Source organism: Drosophila navojoa, chromosome 2 (assembly GCF_054131105.1).
Source record: "Drosophila navojoa isolate 15081-1374.11 chromosome 2, UAZ_NAV_1.0, whole genome shotgun sequence".
Classification (NCBI taxonomy): Eukaryota; Metazoa; Arthropoda; class Insecta; order Diptera; family Drosophilidae; genus Drosophila; species Drosophila navojoa.
The window spans coordinates 26,819,720-26,830,795 of record NC_142890.1 but is presented as its reverse complement, the minus strand read 5'-3'; the positions used below and the strand labels follow the sequence as shown (position 1 = coordinate 26,830,795).

The window sequence follows — 11,076 nt, the reverse complement described above, 5'->3', positions numbered from 1 at the left end:
TCAATAAATTGTTAGCATTGCATTGGAATATAAAAAGTAAAGAAATGTTTTCTTGAACTAGAATTGGAGTCAAAGTATTAAAATAAAAATGGAAGAGAAAAACAAATACTTTTTTATTGCTCGATAGAATGTTGAATAGATTTTGATTAATTTATGCGCTCTACATTGTATATATTTTTTATATATCCGGCTTGCAAAACCGTTGACTATTGTTACTCCAGATCAGACTTAGAAACTAGTATATATGGGCCAAGAAATATTTGCAATTTGTTTGAATTCGATTAATTCGACTTTGAGATTTTGATTAAATATGTTTTTGTATGCGCTACTGAAGCATTCAGCTTCACTTTTTCTCGCAGTTCAATAGATCAGCTGTTCCTTGTTCATTCGTTCCATTCTCATCCGTTTCCTGTGGCACGGCGTAGCGAATCTGCGTGTTCGAGCTTTCACTGTAGAGCGTCTCTGTAGTTGTTGTTCAAATGAAGCATGTATAGGGGGCACGGAATTTAGGGGGGGAAACGATAACAAAAGAATAAATTTACAAATTGAGTATATTTGTGAAACCCTTGGGTGTGGCTTAAGGCTAGAAGTAATTTGTTTCCAGAATAAAAATGCAAAACTACTTAATGAAAGTGAATAAAGGCTTATTGCATATTAAAAAATATCATTTAAATTATATATTATCAACTTAGTTGCTAAGCACAAATTTAATAATTTGTCAATATTCTTATAATTAATATGTCATATATATGTATAGAGTTGGTTTATCAATTCAAAAAGTTTTTAATGAATAAAATCAAACAACAGAGCAAACATACATACTTAATATTGATATATGAATAGATATTGTTATATGATACTTATCAGAAATTTCAATATATTTTTTTATATAAATATGGCGTGCAGTTCAAACATTTTAATTAAAGGAATAAAATGTCATTTGCAAGGCGCTGGGGCTCAAGATCTGGACAGAAGGGACAATCGGAACGAATCAGAGAGGTAAACAAGGCTCTTAGGATGTATGTATATAGATATGGTTAATCGTATATATTTGACTATATGATGTGTATAAGTTCTTCAAAAAGTAAATTCTTATTCTCGAAGCAGACAATTGGAATTATTTGACTTCGTATTATATACATCTTAGCAAGTTAATTGATCTATAAGCTATCGGACATTGTAAAAGGCATTTTTGCTCTTACCCAACGCCTTGCAGTTCTTAAGCTTATAGAGAAAATTTGTCTAACTACTTTAAAAATGGAATAAAAGAAAGAGATTTGAATAAAATGCCACTCAGCCATTCAATTTTTTTTAGCTTTGCTTTCGATTTTCATTTTGTTTTAACAGTTCTTTTTTTTTAACAATTTAGTTTTTATGTGTCGGATTCAGTGGAATCATCACTACCGGGCGGTATGGTCGGTGTCTCGTAATCGTAATAGACCGGGTAACGCGGTTTAAAGGGCTCACGCTCACTTGTTACGTCGCCCTGAGCGGACAAAATGCTGCTCATGCTAACATTTGTCAGGAATTCGATATCATCGCTAAACTTTTCGCTCAGAGCCATGGCATCTTCGTACGAGGGCGGCACTAGAAAATGGAAGAAAACATATGAATTAGAAATGGCTATGTAAAGTAAATGAGAATTATGGCAATTTATAAATATCTATTGTGTGTATTTGGTATAGATTGTATTAATTTGAACAGATAGAAAGCACTCTAATCAATTCATTGATTGGAGTGTTTTCTTTATATCCTTATAAGCTATTCTTTTGCTGTTTAATACTTTATGACATACAATAGGCTGTTAAGGCTAAGTCTAGAGCAGAATTATTCTTATTGCCTAACTAGTTAGTTTTAAATATCCTTATTCTAAAATATCTCAAACATTTTATACATATTAATTTTAACTTATTAGCTAATCTTTCATATGAACAAGAAAGAGTTCCTTGTAAATGTCAATATTACAATAAAATGTAATTCTTTTGTACGCCATTCAAATGGAGTTCCTTATAAAAGGTATATACTGTAAAGAAATAAACCTTCACTATTCTGGCTAGGTATAGAGGTGCATCCAGCTAATATCTAAATCAATATAAAATTGAATTTTTTATACTCCATGTTATCACAGTATCTTTGGATAGAAACATAAATATATAACTTAGCTTTACATTTTCTTACTCATGGGTATATAATCTGGGGGACTATCGCTATCGCTGGTCACTAATATCGCTGGCATGGTGGCCATTGGCCTCAGGTCGGCAGTCGTTGGCATTGTTGAGGGACTCGATTGGGCCGGCAGTATCGCACCCGATCGCTGCAGGGCATGTGTTGCCTGATTGTTGTTGTTGTTGTTACTGTTGCTGTTGCTGTTGCTACTATTGTTGCTGCTGCTCAGTAGGCTGCCACGTTGCGGTGGTCGGTGCGGCCTTTGGTTCTGCCGCGTTGACATTTGAAAGTGTTGACTAACTACTTGATGCTGTTGCTGCTGGCGATTGAAACGGAGCAGCGCATCGGGTCCATCCATGATGGGTATGCTGCCGATGGTAAGCGGAATTTTGAGTTTCAGCTTCCAATGGAACTCGGTCGGATTCACAATGATCTTAATCGAATAGTTAACGCTAATGGGGCAGGTCGGCTTCACCGACGTCGGCGGTATCGAGGGCAGATCCAAATATCCCCTGTACACCTTGCGTGACCAGCGCAACACGTTGCCGAACTGCTTTAAGGCTATCAGGTGTTTGTCATAGCGATACTCATGCTGCGGATCGTGCGACTCGTAGCTAACCTCCTGCTTCAGCTTCACCTCGCACTCGGTTATATCGATCGACGATTCGTTGTTGATGTACAGAACAAAATGGATCTTCTGGCCGGGCGCATAGCCGCAGTAGGGGGTCGAGAACTTGACGGTGAGCGGCCCCGTTGGGCAGCAAAAGCTCCAGAAGCGCTTGCGATCGAGTATCTCCAGAGGTACCTGAAACCACACATTAGACAAATATCTGCATATTTGATATATAAGGAACTCGCACTTTGTAGATGGCATCGGCGTTCAGGTCCAATGGTTGTATCACGGTAAATGGCAGCTTGAACACTTTCGGGTAGCGACCCGATCGCTCGATCGTCGTTATGATCTCATAGTGTATTTGACCATACTTGCCGTCAAAGGATGTGGGCAGATTATCGGGCAGTATGACGTGAAACGTGTACGAGTATTCGCCGGCCAGCCAATCGATGCACGAGTTGCCCGCACAGGAGCCAAGGACATACGATCGCGATGACAGATAAGATCGATAGGCACGACACATGGCACGTTCGCTGTCCCGCGGATATCCCTTTTTTATCCAGCGTATCTTGGCATAACCGCTGACGGTGACATGAATGCCTATAAGAGAAGTAGACATAGAAAGAGAGAAAGAGAGTTCGTGAGAAAGAGAGGGTGAAAGAGATAGACAAAGGAGAATGACTTAGCTGATCAGCGAATGAATATGATAATGATTAAATTATGTTGATAGTAATACTTTAAGTAGTAGATAATAGTTTTTATATCATTTGGATGGACTATCTATCTAATATCTGCATCATATAAAAGAAAGTCCTACTCAACTTTCATATTTGTGTACAACTTGTTTCGTACTTAATAGATTTGAAATTCTCCTAAATTAAGTTTTCTATTTCCTGTCTATTTCCCCCTTTGCGTCACTCTCTCTCTCTCTCTATCTCTCGCTTGCTGTTCAACTTTTCAGTAAACTAATCAAGTGAAATGTCAGACGAAAAAAACTTATTACCACAAAATTAAAATGCACACGGACAACTTTATCGTCATCATCTACAATGACAACAACAAACATGACGATGACAACAGCAAAAGCGACAACTACAACAACAACAACAACAACGGCAACAAATGAATTGCACTTACCACGCCTTTAACGAGTTCATGGATAAATAAAAAATGGCGGCATGCCAAAACAGACGCCAAACACAAACCGACGACAGCAACAAAAACAAGAAAATAAGAGCGAAAGAGCAAGACGGACTGACAGGCAGAGTGAGAGGAGAAGGAACAGAGTGAGAGAGTGCAAGGCAAACAACCAACTGTGCAGCAGGCAAATAACGGTAACGAGCTGCTGGTCAACTCAGCGGGGACAGCAACAACAACGAAAACAACAACAACAACAGCAACAACTATTAATTGCACAGCACATTCAAAATGGCGACATTTATTTACGAGATAAAGTTTGATGTTTAATAAGGACAACAGCGCGTGTCCTTCGGCAATTGAAATGTGTGTGTTTCGGTGCAAATTTAATGTGTGAGTAATAAACATATTACTCATACTCTGTATGACTCATGTGTGTGTGTGTGCGTGTGTCCGCGACTATTAGGTTAGGTTAGGGTATACACAAGTTAATTTACCTTTAATGCGCTTGGTCGCATCGACGCTGAGATCAACAACGCCAGATAGTTCCTGTCCGGCATAGTAGACACCTTGTGGATTATTATCAAATGATATAAGGCACTCAATGGGCATATATTGCTATATATGTAGTTTGCGTGTGTGTTGGTGTGTGTCTGTACGTGTGTATGTTTCTGTGTGTGTTTTGTTGTTGTTGTTTTGTACTGTGCTAAAAGCAGGCCACAGTTGTAAAATATCACGTTCGTTTTTGGGTATGTTATAATTAAATTGTTAAATATTTAGTTGCCTATCAAGCCATTTGCTTTGCTTCGTTTTTGTTTTTGCTGCTGCACTGCATTTTTTCACTTCTGCCCCGCCGCATACACACATGCAACCGATGTCTGCAACGCTTTTTTAACTACTGCCAGCAACAGCAACAACAACACAACAATGGCCACGAAAAAATGTAGAATGCTTTTACGAGCGACCTCAAAAGAATTGTTTTCTCGCAAAGCTTTCGTCTTAACCCACTTTTTTGTTGCAGAAATTCGCAGAGCGTTTTTACGCACAATCACTTCAAGCGCGTTACTATAAATAACTGTTATTTCAGCTTTTTCGTATTCAACTTAGTTTTGTATTATTAATCTCTAATCGTGTGTATGTGCCTGTGCGTGTGAATGTGAATGTGTCACTGTCTGTGCGTCTATGTGTGTGTGTATGTGTTTGCCCCGCTTTAGCCTTTCTCTATATTTTCTCTCTTGCGCTCCGCACTCTATGCGCTATGCTTTCACACACGTCCAGCAGCCGTTCGTGTTGAACTTGTTCTGTGGGCTCGTTCCGCTCGCTTTCGCTATTCAAGCAGCAGCCAGGATAGAAACAGTAAACGGTGTAAGTCACGAAAGCTAAAAAAAACAACAACCAAACATCGCTCTCGCTCTTTATGTCGTAAGCTCTCACACACACATGCGCTCTCTGTGCTGCTTTTTCTTCACAATCTGGTGGCTTATTTTGAAGTTTGTATTTGAGTTTCTTTTCTAATATTTAAATTAAATGAATAAATATATTTATATATTTCAATGAAGTATACATTAATGGCATACTTTTGGGCTTAAATGAGCGCTGCATTTCATTTACACAACAGTTTCTTTCGGTATTTTTATGGTATATTTTAAGCAATATTTTAAACAAACGTCAACGTGCTGGCAACGCTGCGCATATAAACAGCTGTTCCACTTATCTCTAGATTGCGGTCAATCATAAACAAAGCACTTCGGTGTACAATTTTTAATTTGACCTTTGACAAGTACGTTAATGTTACCGTATCTAAGACTAACGTCACTTAAATATTACACAATTCCCTTCCAACTGCAGTGAGACTTTTGCAAATTGTGCGTAAGATGAGCCAACCAGCTTCTATAGAACAACTTTCAGGTGAGATTTCGATTGTTCCAACTGCAATTTTTTATAAAATTTATTTGGTAACCATTTCAGCGCTACGCTTGAAATACCATGAGCGCAAGGATGCCTTTCTGGAGGAGAACATTAAGATAAAAGATCCATTTGTCATATTTCGTGACTGGCTAAACGATGCTCTCAATACAAAGGAGATCCTCGAGCCAAATGCTGCAGCCTTGGCCACGGTTAACGCTGAGGGCAAGCCCTCCAATCGCTTTGTCCTGGTTAAGGAAGCCACCACCGAGGGCTTCACCTTCTTCACCAACTATGGCAGTCGCAAAGCCGAGGATATTGCCTGTAATGCCAATGTGGCCATCGCCATTTACTGGCTCCCCCTGCGTCGCAGCATTCGCATCGAAGGCGTCGCTGAAAAGATCTCCAGGGATGCATCCCTGAAATACTTCCACGAGCGTCCACGCGCTAGTCAAATCGGAGCCGCTGCCAGTCCGCAGAGCCAACGCATACGCTCGCGCAGCTATCTGGACGAGGTGGAAGCGGAGATCAAGGCCAAGCTGGGCGAGAGTGGCCAGGTACCGCTGCCCAATTGGGGTGGCTACCTGGTACGCCCATCGCTCATCGAGTTCTGGCAGGGACAAACGGATCGCCTGCACGATCGCATACGCTTCCGACGTGGCCCTGGAGTTCTCGACGAGGTGGACGGAGAGCTCATTCATAAAGGCGAGAATGATTGGGTCTATGAGCGATTAGCACCTTAAAGAAAGACAAAGAAAGGGCGAGAGACAGCTAAAAGTTAAATGCTGCGCATTTGTTATGTCTTCCAAAATGCTTGATAATTTGTCCGAAATAAAACTGTGTAAAATATCATAGATCAGATGTTTTATGTAGATGATTAAACAAATAATTGAAATGAATAGTAATATAGAAAATGGTTAAAAAAGATGAATTGTAAACAAAAGTTAAAAGTTATGAAAAACCTAAGCGATCGAATTATTAAATTAGCATATATTATAAAAATATTTAAAATGGATAATAAATAGAGAAACTTAAAATGTGCATTTCAAACTAAAGCCAGAAAGTAAAGGTAAAGAAAACAAATCACAAGTTTGAATGGGTTCTTCAGATCCGATATTTCTTTACACTTATGTAAATAATCATATTTGAAATTGTAACTCGAATATGTATTCACTTAGATATCCCCATAAATAACAAAACTTTTAACTAATACCACAATTACACAAGTTATATGTATTCTTCTATATTATTATGACGATAATCTCGATATCTAATGGAGTTCAGATAACAACTCTTTCTACTATGGAGATAATCTCGACTCCCAAACTTCTTCAATTTAAGTCAATTGATATTGCTTTTGCTTTCAGGTCAGCTTTCAAAATTGTATTTGAAATAAAATTAAAAAAATTAAAAACCTATGGGGCACGTAGTTCTCGTGAGTACTACGAATGAGGTTGGGAGGGGCTTTGAGACAGAGGCTCCGGGGTGTCGCAGTTGCGCGGCTTTTGCTGTCACCCCGTGGCCGTAGGGAGTGTGTGATGCGGAATGTAGCCATAGCGGAACTTGCAGCTCAGCCGGACAGTTGGCACAACAGGATTGCCATCCGGGAGCCGTATCTGATACTGCATCACTGGCTGTCGATCGCCATGGACATGGAGCCGCAGAGCAAGGCGCGTGTGGCCTGTTTGGCCACGGTGGACGAGGCGGGCCAGCCGGTCACGCGAATGACCAGCGTCGAGCAGATTAACGCCTCTGGGCTGACGTTCTACACGGCGCTGGGCAGTCGCCTGGCAGGCGAGATCCACGCCAATCCACATGTCTCCTTGCAGATGTATTGGCCACACCTGGAGCGCAGTGTGCACATTGCCGGGACTGTGAGTCCGGTGTCCGCCTTGCAGGCGCAGCTGCAGTTCGCGCGCTATCCGCGTGAAGTGCAGCTCAGCATGCACGGCATACAAACTAGGAAACGCAGTCTGCTGGGCAAGATCAAGAAGTGTCTCTCTCTGATCCTCAGCGAGCAGCGGCTGCCTAAAGTGCCTGTGCCCCCCAACTGGGGCGGTTTCCTCTTAAGTCCCACTCTGTATGAGTTCTGTCGCACCTGCCCCAAGACGCAGGGCAGGCATTGTATGCGGTTTCGGCGATGTCTTACGCTGCCACGCGTAAGTCGATGGAGTTCTGGTACAGTACTCTCCGAAAACTAATTGATTTCCATTGACTTAGGGCATGCGACGTGAAACTCTCAAAGCGGATCGTTATGACTGGGTGTTCGACAGCAGCGTTCAGGATTCCTGAGAAATACGATGAGAAATTCTATGTGCAGACATTAAAAACGTAATATTAATATTTAATTTATGTGAGGTTATATTTAATATCGTGAATTGCAAATAACGGCCGCAACAAATGAAAAGCAAACAAGGTTAGTTTAAAATTTAATAAGCATACAACACACATATGGCTCCCACACCCGCACACATGCATAGAGGTTTTCTCGTGTAACTGCAGCCAAGCGAAAAGAGTAATGCCCCACGGGATGTGCATGTCTCAAAACACACCAGCAACAACAAAAACAACACAATGACAACACAGAGCATAGGCAAGTCGACAGCAAAGTAAATAACGAAAGCCCATGCGAAGCGCAACACCGGAAAAAAGAACAACAGGCGCAGAAAGCTTAACCCATAACTGTCTGCCTAGCGGCTTGTGACTTTTTGTGTAGGCAAACCGCACCGCCGCTGCTTTGTTCACTCGGTACCTGCCTCCTTCATGTGCGCTCTTCTGTTTACTTTGTTGTCATTTACGTTTTGCATACTCTTCGGCTTGCGCATTTTTGTTTTGCTCGCTTCATTTGCCTGACTAGAAGCTTTGCTTCGCTTAGCGGCCGCCTTCTAGAGCTTTTACACACTCACAATGTGTGAGCAAGAGAGCAGGTATGTGAGAGCGAATATTCAACTGGGGCTGGGGCCTGTGCTACTGTGCGAAAGTTGCGGCAAAAGCAGAGAGCACAAAAACTTGTTGGTTGAAGGCTATTGTGCTCTCATTGTGTAGGGTTGCCAGTTAATCTTAATATGTGGATTCAATATTGCTTAGAAAGTGTAGCATACTATTTCTGGCATTTATTAAATTTAAAAAATATAAGACTAAGTGATATTAGAGGTTTATGCAGTTGTTTAGCCTGAGCTCACTTCAGACCGTTTAAATACAGCATGTACTGATGTACTATCACCAATGAATTTCGATCTATAAATATACTCATTGGAAGCTCGACAACCCTCTAAGGATAACGGCATCCGGTGCCCGTACTAGCAAGCTTAAGTCTATGCGGCGTTCGTCGGCCGCCAGCAGTGAGGGTTGCGGTCTCGTTCAGTACGCCGCGCGGCTCAGGCTCAGCACGCTATTCGCAGCTCGTAGTGAAGTCAGCCAGCGGAATATAACCCAGCTCCAAAACGATAATTCTAGTGTAGCACAAAATTCAACAATAATTTCCAGCGGCGGCATAACCAACTCCGTTTTATTTTTTGTACAATTATTCAATAAAGAAACTAAAAAGTATTCAATTTGTATAACATTGAAATATAGGTATGAACTATTTTTTGTGTGCGAACGTTTTTGCTAGTGTTTTTTCTAAGTGTAGATTAATGAGTGTGCGTTAGATTAATGGCTTTCCAATTAAAATAAAAATAGTTAGTGTTGCTTAATTAAATATATATATAATATACAATATAGTATATATACCACATATACGTACATATAATTAAATGTGCAAATATTTTTGCTAATTTCATCGTAAATGTATACACTTTAGTCTATAATTAATAAAGCTTATTATTGAAATTAACGTATTCTCAAAGCAGAGCAGCCGCACAACAACTGTCAAAAAGTAACGGAAGGCGTGCCTGTGTGCGTGTATGTTGTGTATGCTCGTGTAGAGATGTATGTGTGTGTGAGTTGCTCTAACAAACTGTGTATATGTGTGTGAGTGGACTTTTATATAAGCAACGCAGCATGGAAAGCGGTGGCAGCGTCTGCAGCAGCGACGGCGGCGACAGCAGCAGCTCAAACGGCCACCTGCGGCTACTTGACGGATACCCCACAAAGGGTTCTACTTTTATATAACTGTAAAGAGCTCCGCAACGTGACAGCTAAAACGTTGGACGTAAAACGTGGAAACGTGCAACGCGAAACTTGCCTCGCAGCACCAACAGCAGCAATAATAACATCAACAACAACAACAACCTAAACAACAGCAGCAACAACTACAAAGCTAAAGTTAAACGACAACCCTGAACAATGGCTAGCTTAAAACCCAATACGCTGCACGTGGACAACTTGAGTCCGCGACAGCGCAGTTTGAGCAGCGGACTGAGCAGCGCCTGCAGCTCGGGCAGCGTATCCCCCGTGCCCATCATACCGATCATATCGATAAGTCGCGATGGCGAGGAGTCCGAGACGGAATCCGAAATTGAGACGGAGCCGGCGCGCATATTTCATCGACGCATGTCCACCCATAGCAAGCGCAACACCAATCTGGTGAGTGTTCCATTAAGGTCTTCTTCCTCTTCTCCTTCTATTGCTCCTCCTGCCACTTCTCGTTGTTGATTATCCTTTGCGCTGCAGTCGAAGCAGCACGTCAGCGCTCAAGTTTCTGGAGCGGAAGTTACATGCCCTGCCATGCAGACGCACTCTGACGTACATGTATATGAACTAGATGAGAAGTGTCAGAGCTCTGTTGGCGAGGGGGCCAGGAGTGGCGGGGCGGCTAACGCTACATTGGAGTGTTTGTGCCTGTGTTTGTGCTCCAGCTAAAGGTCAGCTCACAGTTGTTGAGTTCAAGTGTTTAGTAAATATTTTAATGGCCGCAAAAGCAAACGTGCCTTGCCAGTTAGGGTATACACTCTGCATCAATTGCACTGTCAACGATAAAAAAAATATAGTCGACTTAGCTGCACACAAACTTAAAACAAAATTAAGCTCAGCTAATGCTAAATTAAAGGCGGAGCATTCATTCTATACCCATGAATTTCTAGCTGAGTGTATTCAGCTTTTTCGTTTATTCTCTCGTCCGTCTTTCTATAAAGATTTAACATTTTTGGACATGTGTATGAACAGCTACAACTTCTTGTGGATAGGAGAAAAAATCCAGGAATTGTTGGTGATCTTGTTGGCGAACATTCTGTATGATAATTTTTTAAAATATAAAATAAATAATTATTTTTATAAATATGTATAAATATTTTGTTTAAAATTAATAAATAATA

At 41.0% G+C, this 11,076-nt stretch overlaps 4 protein-coding genes across 17 annotated transcripts in view; 3 read left to right on the top strand and 1 right to left on the bottom strand.

Annotated features, from left to right (window-relative positions):
• Positions 1–333: 333 nt before the first annotated feature.
• Positions 334–5,238, bottom strand: LOC108660396 (arrestin domain-containing protein 17). 4 transcript variants are annotated; one of them, XM_089261575.1, is made up of 6 exons: positions 4,925–5,238; positions 4,414–4,485; positions 3,027–3,379; positions 2,179–2,971; positions 1,405–1,587; positions 334–462 (listed from the first exon to the last, which is right to left on the bottom strand). In XM_089261575.1, exons 3-6 carry the CDS (start codon positions 3,300–3,302, stop codon positions 344–346), a joined length of 1,371 nt encoding a protein of 456 aa, XP_089117701.1. In that variant the 5' UTR covers positions 3,303–3,379; positions 4,414–4,485; positions 4,925–5,238; the 3' UTR covers positions 334–343. The 4 variants fall into 4 exon arrangements, with proteins under 4 accessions (XP_089117701.1, XP_017969264.1, XP_017969265.1 ...); XM_018113775.3 differs by having other exon boundaries at positions 4,414–5,238; XM_018113776.3 differs by having other exon boundaries at positions 1,474–1,587; positions 4,414–5,238.
• Positions 5,239–5,507: 269 nt separating this feature from the next.
• sgll (sugarlethal) lies at positions 5,508–6,675 on the top strand. 2 transcript variants are annotated; one of them, XM_089256652.1, is made up of 3 exons: positions 5,508–5,696; positions 5,765–5,824; positions 5,885–6,675. In XM_089256652.1, coding segments are annotated over exons 1-3 (741 nt in total). In that variant the 5' UTR covers positions 5,508–5,695; the 3' UTR covers positions 6,565–6,675. The 2 variants fall into 2 exon arrangements, with proteins under 2 accessions (XP_089112778.1, XP_017953570.1); XM_018098081.2 differs by having other exon boundaries at positions 5,614–5,824.
• A 520-nt stretch (positions 6,676–7,195) lies between these two features.
• LOC108649194 (uncharacterized) lies at positions 7,196–8,223 on the top strand. Its single transcript, XM_018098219.3, has 2 exons — positions 7,196–7,980; positions 8,042–8,223. Exons 1-2 carry the CDS (start codon positions 7,270–7,272, stop codon positions 8,111–8,113), a joined length of 783 nt encoding a protein of 260 aa, XP_017953708.1. The 5' UTR covers positions 7,196–7,269; the 3' UTR covers positions 8,114–8,223.
• Positions 8,224–9,027: 804 nt separating this feature from the next.
• LOC108653835 (diacylglycerol kinase eta) overlaps positions 9,028–11,076 on the top strand; it is a 55,132-nt gene continuing 53,083 nt past the window's right edge. For 4 of the 10 annotated variants that reach the window (XM_018104758.3, XM_018104775.3, XM_018104767.3 and 1 more), the window contains exon 1: positions 9,033–10,348. In XM_018104758.3, the coding sequence (XP_017960247.1) occupies positions 10,109–10,348 (240 nt within the window). In that variant the 5' untranslated portion in view covers positions 9,033–10,108. Of the gene's footprint in view, positions 10,349–11,076 lie in introns of all 10 variants that reach the window. The other 6 variants (XM_018104723.3, XM_089256650.1, XM_018104705.3 and 3 more) reach the window with 4 other exon arrangements.

Excerpts from the sequence above, each read along its gene's own strand:
- LOC108660396 (XM_018113775.3), bottom strand. The coding sequence starts at position 4,528 with ATGCCCATTGAGTGCCTTATATCATTTGATAATAATCCACAAGGTGTC. Across the intron at positions 3,380-4,413 it reads TGCGACCAAGCGCATTAAAG|GCATTCATGTCACCGTCAGC; the intron begins GTAAATTAACTT and ends CTTCTCTTATAG. Across the intron at positions 1,588-2,178 it reads CCCAGATTATATACCCATGA|TGCCGCCCTCGTACGAAGAT; the intron begins GTAAGAAAATGT and ends TCCATTTTCTAG.
- sgll (XM_089256652.1), top strand. Across the intron at positions 5,825-5,884 it reads TTCTATAGAACAACTTTCAG|CGCTACGCTTGAAATACCAT; the intron begins GTGAGATTTCGA and ends TAACCATTTCAG.
- LOC108649194 (XM_018098219.3), top strand. The coding sequence starts at position 7,270 with ATGAGGTTGGGAGGGGCTTTGAGACAGAGGCTCCGGGGTGTCGCAGTT. Across the intron at positions 7,981-8,041 it reads GATGTCTTACGCTGCCACGC|GGCATGCGACGTGAAACTCT; the intron begins GTAAGTCGATGG and ends CCATTGACTTAG.